This window comes from Lagopus muta, chromosome 2 (genome assembly GCF_023343835.1).
Source record: "Lagopus muta isolate bLagMut1 chromosome 2, bLagMut1 primary, whole genome shotgun sequence".
NCBI lineage: Eukaryota > Metazoa > Chordata > Aves > Galliformes > Phasianidae > Lagopus > Lagopus muta.
The window spans coordinates 89,576,552-89,588,756 of NC_064434.1; the positions used below are offsets into that span (position 1 = coordinate 89,576,552).

General features: G+C 38.7%; 1 protein-coding gene across 4 annotated transcripts in view; it reads left to right on the plus strand.

The window, feature by feature from the left end:
- The window catches only part of KCTD3 (potassium channel tetramerization domain containing 3), a 95,007-nt gene that overhangs the window by 70,486 nt on the left and 12,316 nt on the right, over nucleotides 1-12,205 (plus strand). For 2 of the 4 annotated variants that reach the window (XM_048935559.1, XM_048935560.1), the window contains exons 2-9: nucleotides 2,130-2,183; nucleotides 3,572-3,617; nucleotides 5,244-5,317; nucleotides 6,028-6,086; nucleotides 6,279-6,359; nucleotides 7,014-7,154; nucleotides 8,415-8,505; nucleotides 10,348-10,538. In XM_048935559.1, the coding sequence (XP_048791516.1) occupies nucleotides 2,155-2,183; nucleotides 3,572-3,617; nucleotides 5,244-5,317; nucleotides 6,028-6,086; nucleotides 6,279-6,359; nucleotides 7,014-7,154; nucleotides 8,415-8,505; nucleotides 10,348-10,538 (712 nt within the window). In that variant the 5' untranslated portion in view covers nucleotides 2,130-2,154. Of the gene's footprint in view, nucleotides 1-2,129; nucleotides 2,184-3,571; nucleotides 3,618-5,243; nucleotides 5,318-5,753; nucleotides 5,853-6,027; nucleotides 6,087-6,278; nucleotides 6,360-7,013; nucleotides 7,155-8,414; nucleotides 8,506-10,347; nucleotides 10,539-12,205 lie in introns of those variants that run through there. The other 2 variants (XM_048935558.1, XM_048935561.1) reach the window with 2 other exon arrangements.

A 12,205-nucleotide genomic window follows, 5' to 3' on the forward strand; every position in this document is an offset into this window, starting at 1 on the left:
GTCTGATGTGGGTTATTTAGTCCAGAGATCCAACTGAGCAGAGTTCCTGTGTTTTGATGTGAGATTCCCTCTGCTCCCAGGGACTGCCAGAGCTGCTCTGCTGCATGTGTTTGCTCCAGCAACTGTGGTCTCAGCTTTTGAGGATTCCTTAGCCAGGAGTGCAAGGCTCTCACAAGTTAGCAATCACAGAAATTACCATAAAAAGTTTGACGGATTCTCTGACATTTTGCCTTCCTCTGCTTGTAACTCTGCTAGCACAGCAGACTGTGAAAATGGCTGTTTTACACTGGACTGTTAAGTGTGTCTGTTTCCAATTGCCTGTGTTATTCTTTGAGATAACAGTAGGCTGCCATGTGCTTCAGATTATTTGAGCATATTGCGCGCTGTTTACCTAATTTCCCTTTTCTTTGTTCAGCAATCCTGAATGTTTTCATGGTTGCATCAGTTTTCCTTATTGCTTAAATTCATTTATTTAGTATTTCTCATTGAGTGTCAGAAAAATGCCAGCAAGTTATGGTTCTAGTACATTTTCCATACCTTTTTCTATATATATTTTTTTTTTTTTCCTGTGCGTGCCTTCCTGTGGAACTGTAGGAACTTGGTGTCTTTTTGTTTTGTGGTTCCTTCCCACCCCAAACATAAAAATAACTGAAAGCTTTAAGATACCAGACAAGTTAAGCCTTCAGTTTGTGAAGATCTCTAAGAGGGTTAATTGGGAGGGTGTTGCATCTGTCCCCTTTGTCACAAGTGATGTCTGGATTAATCCCAGGTATAATTGATGCAACAGATTGTTTTCTATTGTGCATGATTAAATGAATCATGGATTGCTTTCAGTTATGCACATACTGTAACATGGTTAAATGAATTGTACCCTAATGAATTGTACCCTACGCTGGAAATAGAGAAGAGCAGAGTTACTGTGAGAAAAGCTGTGCTGCGAGTGTGAAACTATACTCAGAAGTCACTTTCCATTTAAATAGCAAACAGTTTTGATTCTTTTCTTTCTTTTGTACAAAAGACTTTGTGCATCTTTGTGCTTAGAACGCTGATACTGTAGATTTTGTGTTAAGAACAGATTTGTCATTGTTATACTTGCAGTGAGGAGCTGCACAATCTGCATTCTGTGCAGAATGGATGGCAGTTCCATATAGCATTTACGCTTCTGACTCTTCAACAATATAAAGTAATGCTTTTTGTTTACTTTTTCCTCCCAAGAAAACTGAAAAACACCAGTGAAAAGTATATAAATTGTGTTTAAGTACTTGTATTCTAAGAATCTTTTGTGACATATTTCTGCACTATAACGAGACTTTATATTTTACCTTTGCAATTCCTTGTTAAATTCCTATTAGCAAAGGTGTCACCCAAGGTTTCTTAGTAGTAAAGCTACTAAGAGACAACCAGGCAGGTGGTGCTGAGCATTAATTCATTTCCCAAGCTGCCAGCCCAGTTATCTTTCTTCCCATTTAATCAAAAAAATAGCATAAGGAATTCATAGGTATTTATTATGTAAAATAATGTCTGGAGAAAGTTATGCTGTAACTTTTATTATTTTGCAATATTGTTATGATTCATAACAATAATCATAAGATATTTTCTTACTTTTAACAAGTAATGCAGCACTGTGGGCTCCTAAGAAGGCCCAAGAAGCAAAACTACAGAGAATTAAAATAATTGATATTAACTTGTTACTATAAAATATTTACATGAGTCTTACCGTAGTCTTTTGCACCCTTCGACACCTCAGTGAGGTTAACATGCAGTTAATGACAGATGTGGTGCAGTGTTGGTAAACTTATGCTTATTTTCTGGGTTTTTGTATCTGTGTGCATGTCTGTGGCTTTGTTTGTTTATTTTTAAAGCACTCATTCTGACAAAGTATGAGAACCAAAGAATGTTTGGGACAGTGTGTTACAAACAGGAAGAATGATGGTCTGAGCTTCATGCTTAGAGACGATCTGTGCAAAGAAACTGCACACAAATTCTTTGACTTTGTGTAGTTATGTTTCAGAAGTTTGAGATCCCTACCTGTTTCATATCAGCTTTGTAGGACAGATCAAAGCATTTGACAAATGGCAATTTCCTCCAATTTTACACCTAATTCTTAACTTGTAACTGTGGTCTCCTAGGTTCAGCACTTCGAGACAAACACTGATGTGGATTCCAGACTCCTTTTTTTCCAGGTATTTGTAAGAGCTAATTTTTTGCCATAAATATGTTTTTATTCCTTATTGCTTTTTCCCCATCACAAGCAATAGGATGGGTTGATCTGATATAAGCTAGTATCCAAAATGCTTCTTCTGTCTCTAATGATGCACTGGCAGCTTACATGTGCTGCGGAGTTGTCACTCTCTAGATGGACTGTCCTGGAAATAGGGGTTCCAGGAAATATGCAGGAAAGGGAGATGTGACCAACTCTATTGTTATAATGCCACTTGTGATTTTATTGACCATACATAGTAGCACCATGTTTAATGTTTCTTGAATTATTGCTGTTCCCCAAGTCAAATAAAGGTTTTGTCTGGTGCTGTGGGGTCAGTTGGATTATTGAGTATCTTTTTGCTTACCTTTACCTCCCTACTGTGACTACTTCTGAAGGTTGTGCTGCTTAATGTTTGTACTCTAATGATTCCCTGCTGTAGTCACTGGGATGTATGCCTACCACCCTAATTAATTCCAAACACGTGAAGGAAAACCTAAGTCTTGCAGTTTCGCTTTTTTGCATTAGATTTTTGTATTCTAGACTTCCTTTCAAATAAAATTCTGGCAGCTGGCATGGACAGGCAGCATTACCTGCTTCTGTTAGAAATACTCAGATAAATAGAGAGTCAGAGAGATGTCTCTGAGATCTTCTCAGAGGTGTGGAAGAGAGTCACAGGAAAGAAGTCCTTTGCTGTTCTCCCAGTCTCTCAACACTAAATGTAGAATCTAAGGAGGTTACTCTGAAAGTGCTCCAGTACCGAAAAATCTCCAAGCTAACTGCCATCCAGTGTCAGTTGGGATTTGGAAATAAAACTGTTGATGTTACTGAGTTTGCTTTTTGTCTGTAAAATGAAATTTTGGTGGTGTTTTCTGCTGGTTTGGAACAAGAAGACTTTGATCTGATGGGAGGGAAGGTTTTAAGTAAAATAACATAAAAGCTCATCCATCCCATTCCTGCCCAGTAAGTCCATGCAGAATGGATTATTTGTTTTCCCTTTTCATCTGATTTTACTGATTTCCTTGGTCGTTACAAACTTTGCGGCCCTCTGGGTTGCCTCAGAAAAGTTTTTCATCCTTCCAGGCTTGTGTTTGTTCTCTTTAGGAATCTGAAAAGTGGTTGTGCAGGTTTTAGCCTTTCCTTAGGTTTGCATGCACAGTTCCTTTGCTCAGGAAAAATGCACCGTGTGGTGTCATCAGCCTTCCTCCCAGCATTTTCCCTTATCTAGGTAGTTTTTTGTTAGCTCAGCTATGCTGTTTTAAGAAAATGCAACCTACAGAGCATAAGTATAGCAAACTGATGGTGAACTTACTTTGTATTCATGTTAGCATGTTCCTTGGTTACATCTAACAATAATTTCCTTTATTTTAGTTTGCTGAGTGGAAGGATTTCAACACTGAAGGATGAAACTGGTGCTGTGAGTAATAGATGTATTATATTAATGTTGTGCTTTCAATTAGGTTCTCTCCTGAAGAACATTCACTCCAGGTGCTAATGATTATGCTGCCCAAGTCAGCTGTGCTAAAAGCTTGGAAAACAAATGGTCACACGAATGAAAAACATGCACATTCCTGGACTTCTAAAACTTGCTCAGCTTTTGACAGCATTTTCTCAGTCACTGTATTATATTACCCCAGTAGTTGTGTTGCAGAAGCCTGCATTCACAGTACTGACAGCACTGTCTCTGTTTATGAGTCCGTGAGGAGTAATGTTCAGCTGGACTTGTGTTTGTATTTTGACACCATTTGAATAGGAGGAAAACAGGGGACTTGGAATCACTTGTAAATATTACCATGTATTTTCCTTGCCTTTTGTTGCAGAGCAGAACAAAGTCTGCCATCATTTCTTCTATAATTTTAAAACCTGCTTACTGTGGTGTTTGTGCTGTTAGGATTGGGAGTATCTGATATGGATATATTTGGAGAACATTTAAAATACCAAAAAACAGCATTTTTTTTTTCTCCTGCTTGTCCTGACTGAGACAGAGAAAGATCTTGTAGGTGTAACCATTTGTATATCATTCTGCTGGTTGTTAAACTTTCAATGAAAATTGATGACATCTCTGAATTTCTTGGTTCTGATCTTCAGAGATAAAGGAAACAGGAGCAATGTGTGTATTTTTATGCTCATTCTGCATTGTACAGACAATGCAAATACAACAACAGTATTTCTTTTCTTCAACTGAAAACCTGCTAATTGCTGTACTGCAGGGGGATGGGTAATTTTCGTTAGCTGTTGGCTATGTAGCAGAACGATCTTGACATGGAATTGTAACTTTGGTTGGCAAATGTAGCAAAATGGCCATTTCTGTGTATGTTATTCTTAAATTTGAAACTAGTTACAGCAATGCTGTTGAATGGTAAGGCACACAAGTACTTTGCTACACGTGTAGAGGTAGTTGTAGTAAAAACGCTCTAGACTTGTCTTCAGATTTTAGTATATTTACTGAAATTTGGACACACAGTATGAAGTCTGAGAACCTATTGATGTTTTTGGAGTCTCTAGAACTTAGGTTTGTGGATGTTTTGGTGGGCTTGGTTTTTTGTCTTTTTTTTTTAATTGCCATCTACTTGCAACAGTGTTTATGTATGTGTCTTTAAGAACCTTGAATTAGTGCAAGGCAGAAAAATAATGAGAACAGAGATGCTGTCTGAAAACTTTGGACAAGGGGGAATGGTTTTAAATTAAGGCAAGATTTAGGTTAGTTATTAGGAGGAAGTTTTTTTCACTCAGAGCATGCTGAAGCACTGGAATAGGTTGCCCATGGAGGCTGTGGATGCCCCATCCCTGGAGACATTCAAGACCAGGCTGGATGTAGTTCTGGACAGCCTGGTCTGGTGGCTGGTGACCCTGCACATAGCAGAGGGTTGAAACTACTGATGGTTGTGGTCTTTTTCAACCCAGGCCATTCTATGATTCTGTGATTTTATGTTTGTGTGTTGACTGCACCATCTTCAACTCCTCTTTCCCACACCTAACACAAGAAAGCATGTTGACAGTTGCTCCATAATAATATTAAAACTACAACAATTTTTCCTTGCAGATATTTATTGATAGAGATCCAACAGCATTTGCACCCATTTTAAATTTTCTTCGCACAAAGGAGCTAGACTTAAGGTAAGAAATTCTGATTGTTTTAAGTGAAAATTAATTGGCTCAGATGCATTAGAAATTGAGCAATTCCCATATGAAAAACAGTTTTACTCATCTGGGTGTCTAATAATAGTCTCAGCTTCCTTGTAAACCTGGGCCCTTGTCTACAGTGGGTATATGTGTAGGTATATGACATGTTGGAGGCAGTCACAGCATTATTTTTTGCTTGTGGATTCTTATAGTTTAGACTGCTTCTGGCAATGCACTGCTCTACTTCTTTGTCCTTATGAAATATTATTAATGTTAAGATTACTTTTAGTTGTATGCAAATATTTATATTCAAGTTTGTAGTGGAAATGGTAAGTCAGGGATTGAAACAGTGATTGAGCACCTGATGGGAAGGCAGGGCCAAATCAAGGGAGCTCAGGTGCATATAATGCTCCTGACTGACTGCACCTGGTAGAGTTGGGATCCAGCCCGTCCCAGATCTCATTTAAGGGTTGGTAGTGGAGGCATAGGGATCTTTCTGGAATCCCTGCATGTGTGAGGCCTTCCAAGGGTAAGCGTATTTTTTTTTTTTTTCCTTTGTTTCTGCTGCTGCATTTGGGCTTAACCTTACTTGTTGCAGCCTCGGTCTTTGCTACCTCTGATATTATTGCTGTGCTTTCCATCACGTTATAGCGTTACAAAGGTGTCATCTTACTATGTCCTTTCTTGTTTCTTTTGTTTGTTAGGGGGGTGAGTATTAATGTTCTCAGACATGAAGCTGAATTCTATGGAATCACTCCTTTAGGTAATTTAATTTAACTTTATTTTCTTGTGAGCTCATTTAATCTTTATTCCTACCATCAGGAATCAATTAAAAATCCTTAGTACTTGTAACTGTGTAGGTTTTTGAACTTACTGATATACAAGGTTATTTGAAATTAGGTCATGTTTCCTGGAAAGTGAAATCTATGATCGTACTGTTCTTTTTCCATCTCAGTTAGGAGACTGCTTCTATGTGAAGAACTGGAACGCTCATCTTGTGGCAGTGTCCTGTTTCATGGCTACCTGCCTCCTCCAGGTACTTTTCTTTTTTGGTGTTATGTTGAGCTGCTTATTGCTTCATATGTGGGGGCAATTGGCAATCAAACTGTCCAGAAAAAGCCTTCATATGGAATGGTTAAAGACAACTGGTTGCACTGAACGTGGTTCTGACCAAAAAGTAAGACGTATCAGTATGCTATATGAAATGATAGATTTAAAGTACTGGAGGAGTGGGGGTGGCATGTTATTACCAAACAAACTGTGTTTAGCAGCAGGCTAGAGCAGAGGTTCTTCAAGTACACTTCAGTTGTTGGTGGAGAGTGCTCTTTTCTTTCTGATGATGCAGTTACTTTATGTTCCCTATGCCAGTAGATGACAAATCAGCTTCTCTTGATGATTAGTACATGTTAGACTTCTACTTCTCTGCAGAGATGAACACATTTTGTGTGTTAACCTGAAGACTGGGGCATAACTTTTGTTCACAAGTTTTCTGAAGATGTTTTTTTTAACTGCTTGTAAATGTCTGAGTAGAGAGCAGAAATGTTCTGTACTGGGATACAGCCTATTTCTTACAGGTAGTGGATTAGACTTTGGGTTAATATAAACTAACTCTGAATTCTGAAAACAAATGAATATTTGTTATATTGCTGAAGTTTATGGAATGAGACAAAACATCTATTTTCTTTTACAGGTATTCCCAGTCGTAAAATAAATAATACTGCTGGGCCACCAACTGATATTAGAACTGGTCAAAACTGCTCTGAGAATGATATTCATGGAGGTGGTGTCCAACCTACACTTGCTGGTACTGGAGAAGGTACAGTCAGGCTAGGTGAGGGGTGTCATTTTTAAAACCAAAACAAACTGTGGGAAATTGTTGTCATCAGAAAATAAAAATGTGTGGTTATTTGTGGTTCAGTCTGTTGTTTTTTCTTTGCCTGATCTTAAATCGTTAAATAGTTACTTAGACACTCCTTCCTTTATAGTATTTAAGGCTTATTGTTGTATAGTCAAGACACTGGGCTGAGAAGGAAGGCAAGTCAAAATCCTTTGTGCACCCTTAATATGGCTGCTTAGCTAAATGCCTTACACCATACTGGAAGCCAGGAGAAAATACTGTCTGGACAGTGTCTCTTTGGTCTTTGTTCAGCACTGTGAATCTCCTTCTTGCTCTTGCCCCCCATTTCTTTTTCCTGGTACCTCTTTCACCCTGTAAGAATCAGAAGTCAAGAAGATAGTATTCAGTTGTTTGACTATATTGAGTATTTTCCATATAAAATATTTAAAAACTAAGCAGGATAGGATTGAGTTGTTTTTTTCCAGCTGTTGGCTTTGTAAGCAAAATTAGGCTCTTGGAACTGTCATTTCTGTTGTAACTATGTAAATTGTAGCACTGTTAGGGAGATCTTGATTATGGTAAAGGTTGAATGTTAACCACAAGAAAGATTAAAATAAGCCTCTTCTTGGGTTGCTGCAAATTTGGAAAAGGGCAGTCTAAGGAGAAGGGAGGTGGAAGATGTGCAGACTTTAGGCCTTTTCTTTGTAGTGTGTGAAAGCTGAGAGCTAACTGGGAAATAGCATAATGATGATTTTCAGTGCCATTCGGTGCTTCTGCCAAGCTTAATGCAGTTACATATCAGAAATAGGACTTACTGGTATTCTAAGATACTGTAAATTTAATCAGTCTGCAACTGATACGGGGTTGCATCAGCTGTTTGGATGAAACTTTTACAGAAGAAGGGCACTGTTTCTTATTTGATAACATTCCTGAATTTTTTTTGCCAGATTATCAGACTTTAAGATTGTTTTCAAGGAAATACGATCATATACTTGCCTCTTTCTACTTAATGAATGCTTTTCATTGTACATGCAGAGATGAAACGTCTTCCTTCTTGGTAAGAACTCTGGTAGTTGTGAGGATTGCGAGGGGTATCAACAGCTAAAATCTGACTGAAATATTTCTTGTAATGTTATTAACAAAGTTTCTTTTGAATATCTGAGCAGGGAATCCTAGCCCATTCTAGATACATCTGCTCATCTTCTATTTAATTGTACATCACTTCACTGACTTCAGATTTATTGTTGTTTTCAGGATTTCCTGTGGACCCGCGGAAGGTTCTAATAGTAGCTGGCCATCACAATTGGATAGTAGCTGCCTATGCTCATTTTGCTGTTTGCTACAGGTATGAATGAAGTTACTTGTGAGACTACAGAAATCTAATAGAAACAAAATAAGCTTCTTGCTTTGCTAAATCATAGCAGATCAGTCTGTCCTGAAATGACATTATATTGTGTGTGTTCAGTGTGATTGTAGTGGACTGAACAGTAAAACTTAATGCATTAAGAAATATAATAACATATTTAGACTTTCTTTTAGGCTGTTTGTAACAGATGTTATTTAAATACTTATGATAGTTGTTATAAGGCTGCAGCAAAGCCCAATGCGTCATTAAAAAATACTACTTCTCTCAAAATACTGCAGAAGTTGTTAAATTATGTTAATAAGTTTGTGAGAATGTCTTGGTTGCTTGCAAAGACTTAACAGCAGGACTGCAATATCTGTAAGTTGCTGCAGTACAATTTATTATGCATGCTACATGGGTAGAACGCAGGAATCTGTGGTGCTCCAGGCAGGGTGCAACATTGAAAGTGAAACTATGGGCAAATTACTGGAGATGTTTCTGCTTTCCAAGTACGTAAATGTTAATGTAGAGTGCTGAGATTCAGTGTGTTCTAGTAAGTTGGGAAATATGAAGATGATTGCCTAAAATAAATCAGGTAAGTTGTGCTCTTTTGGCATCATATTAGTTTCTAAGGTGAATGGGCAAGTGATTTTCTGAAAATAAAGCTTGTTGCTATAGTTTGTTTACTATATATAATAAACAGAAAATGACTGAATGGTACAGCTTTATGCCAAAGCATAACTGAGTATCTTGCACAACATCAATTTCATTTGCCACTGGAAATTAATAAAGTTCTTTTAAGTTTTTATAGTCGACTTTATTCTCTAATATTTGAACTGATCACGGCTGTGGCTTGGTCTTGTAACTTATGTATTAGATGTGCTAATATGAGGAAAATACCAGCTAAGGGTTCTAGTAGCTTCAAAGCAGTGAAGTAATATATGTCATCAGATTTAAAGAAAATGCAGTTTTTGTAAAGTATAGCGCTTAGTTGGAGTTTCAATTGTCATTTCATAGCTCAGCCTGTGTCTCACTTCAATGTATAGGAGGGAGAGGAGAGTCTTTGATATGTCTATACCCATTGTGAGATTAAGAAACATTGGTTCAAATGTTGGTTTGACCAGTTTATTACAAGTCTTAATCAGGGAGATGGGGAAGTGGAGAAGGGAGATGGGGAAATAGAAGAAAGGAGTTTTTGTAGGAAGCAAGAGGGAGGTAGTCACCAGCATGGATCCAGCGTGGTTTGTAGCTCAGTCATTGATCTTCAGTAGTGGTGGGTCGTCAGGAGGTGGTTGTTCTGAAAAGTTGTCCTCAACAGTGGTAGTACCAACTTATTTGTAAGTCCAAAGTAGTTGACTAGGCTCTCCAGGCAGCTTCTGGCTCTGGGAAGTCAGCAGAAACTCCTTTGTTCCCACCTTCTGGGCTTTGCCAGCAGATAAGAGGGAGTAGGGATGCCCACCTGCATCCTGTTTTTCAGAGACATGATGAATCATTCCCCAGTTTTCCCATACCAAGCTGGAGCTATTTAGTCACAGGCCAGATCTTCCACCAGTAAACATTCCTGAGCACTGTCTTCAGGAGGCAAACAGCTCTGAAGGAAGGTGCTTTCAAATGTCCCCAGGGTGGTGTTGATTGTCACACTGTAGCACCCACTGCGTGCCTCCTCAGTAAATCAGGTAGAGTCTTATTACAAGAAATACCCCAGAAAGCAAGCTTTGAGCCAGAATACAAAGATGGGTTCTCACAGCCTGTAAGACCAGATCATCCACACGGGGAGGCTTAGACAGAATTGTCTGTTTCTGAATCTTTAACCTCTTCTTCCTGTTACTTCTGCTCTTTCAGAATCAAAGAATCATCTGGATGGCAGCAGGTTTTCACAAGTCCCTATCTGGACTGGACAATTGAGCGAGTGGCTCTTAATGCTAAGGTGGTTGGAGGACCTCATGGAGACAAGGATAAGATGGTTGCAGTTGCCTCAGAGAGTAGCATAATCTTATGGAGCATTCAAGATGGCGGTAGCGGCAGTGAAATTGGTAATGCCTTGTTTGGATTTATTTTTATGTTTAACCAGAAAGTAGTTGATGAATTTATTTTGGACTATAGAGAGTAAGCATTTTCAAAAGCAGACAAATCAAGCCTCCTGTTATAGCATATTAACTTCATTTTCTGTCTTGCTAGAGGACCCTTTTCTTAAAGTCAAAAAGATGAATAAAAAGTAATCTGCTTACTGAACAGATACTGACTGATGTTTACTGTTCAGTTTTTGTGTGGAAATGCAAATCAAAGTTAACTGAAAGTCCTGTGGAAAGTTTGAATATAGGCCTGTCACGGAGTTAACTAGATCAATCTATGCCTGTGACAGGGCAGTAAGCTCCTGCCCTCCTTCCCCCGGCCCCACAAAATGGAAGGGAAAGAGAAAAGGGGTAGGGAGATGGGAGCTGGGTGCAAGGAAGGAGGAAAAAAGAAAAGGAAAAAAAAAAAAAAAAAACAGCAGCAAGGATCTATGGTGGAAAATTTATTTTACTAACTATGATATCGGAATGCAAGATAACACAATATAATACAGTCTAATTGAAATTGAGACTAATAAATCAAATAAGATAGGAGAGAGAGAGTTCTTGAGACAGAGTCAAACCTGAAAAGCTTGAATGTCTTGGAAAGCAGCCTCCAGCACCCACTGCAAGGCAGTACGAGCCGCCCCACCTGGAAGGGCCAGGTCCCATGACTTCCGTAATGTACAGGGATAGGTACCTGGAGTTGGAGCATTAACACTTTAACTCCCAGTGCACTACGTGATGTTATGATGTGGAATACTGAAAACCAAAACAACACAAAACTGTGACAAGGCCACAGCGTAAGGGAATAAAGCTACTGAGGTGGAAAGCTAGATACTGGGGGATTCTGTTCTTTTCTTGCCTTTTCCTTATTAAAGCCATATTTTTTACACAGAGATGATGATAAGACTTCAGGTCTCTGCTAAATATAGTTAATAAGTGGCATTTAGAAGACAGTTTGTTCTTTATGTAACTTGATATCTAGGTGAGGAAGATGTACTCTGTACTAACTGAAGCATGCAGGTATTTCTTGTTTGTCTTTATTGACACTGAAGGATACACAGTTAGGGAGGCTTTGAAACAGCAAGAAAAGATTTTTAGGAGTAAATGTTCCTTGGTATTGATCTGATGACTGGTCTGACCAACTGTTGTTCAAATACAGGGCAAGTTTGGGAGGCATTGAAGGAAATAAGGTTAGGAATTTCCTTTAGCATAATCCTGGTATTTGAACCACCACTGTCATTCCAGTAATGCCTGTTTCTTCTGCATGTGGATATTGTTAACTGTGATGGCAGTTTCTTTATGTGAATTGTTCTCTGAAACTGAATGCCAAAATAACTTTATTTAAACACATCTTCATAATTGAAATAATGAGAATTTAGTATTCAATGGAATGAAAATGACTAAGTTAGTTGACCATGAGCCAGCGGTGTGCCCTTGTGGCCAAGAAGGCCATGAAATGTGTGAAGAAGAGCATGGCCAGTGACCAGTGGTCAAGAGAGGTGATCCTCCCCCTCTATTCTGCTCTGCTGAGGCCACATCTGAAGTACTTTGTGCAGTTGTGGGCTTCCCCAGGACAGACTACTGGACAGAGAACAAGTCCAAGACAAGGAACTACTGGAGAGAGTCCAGTAGAGGGCTGCAAA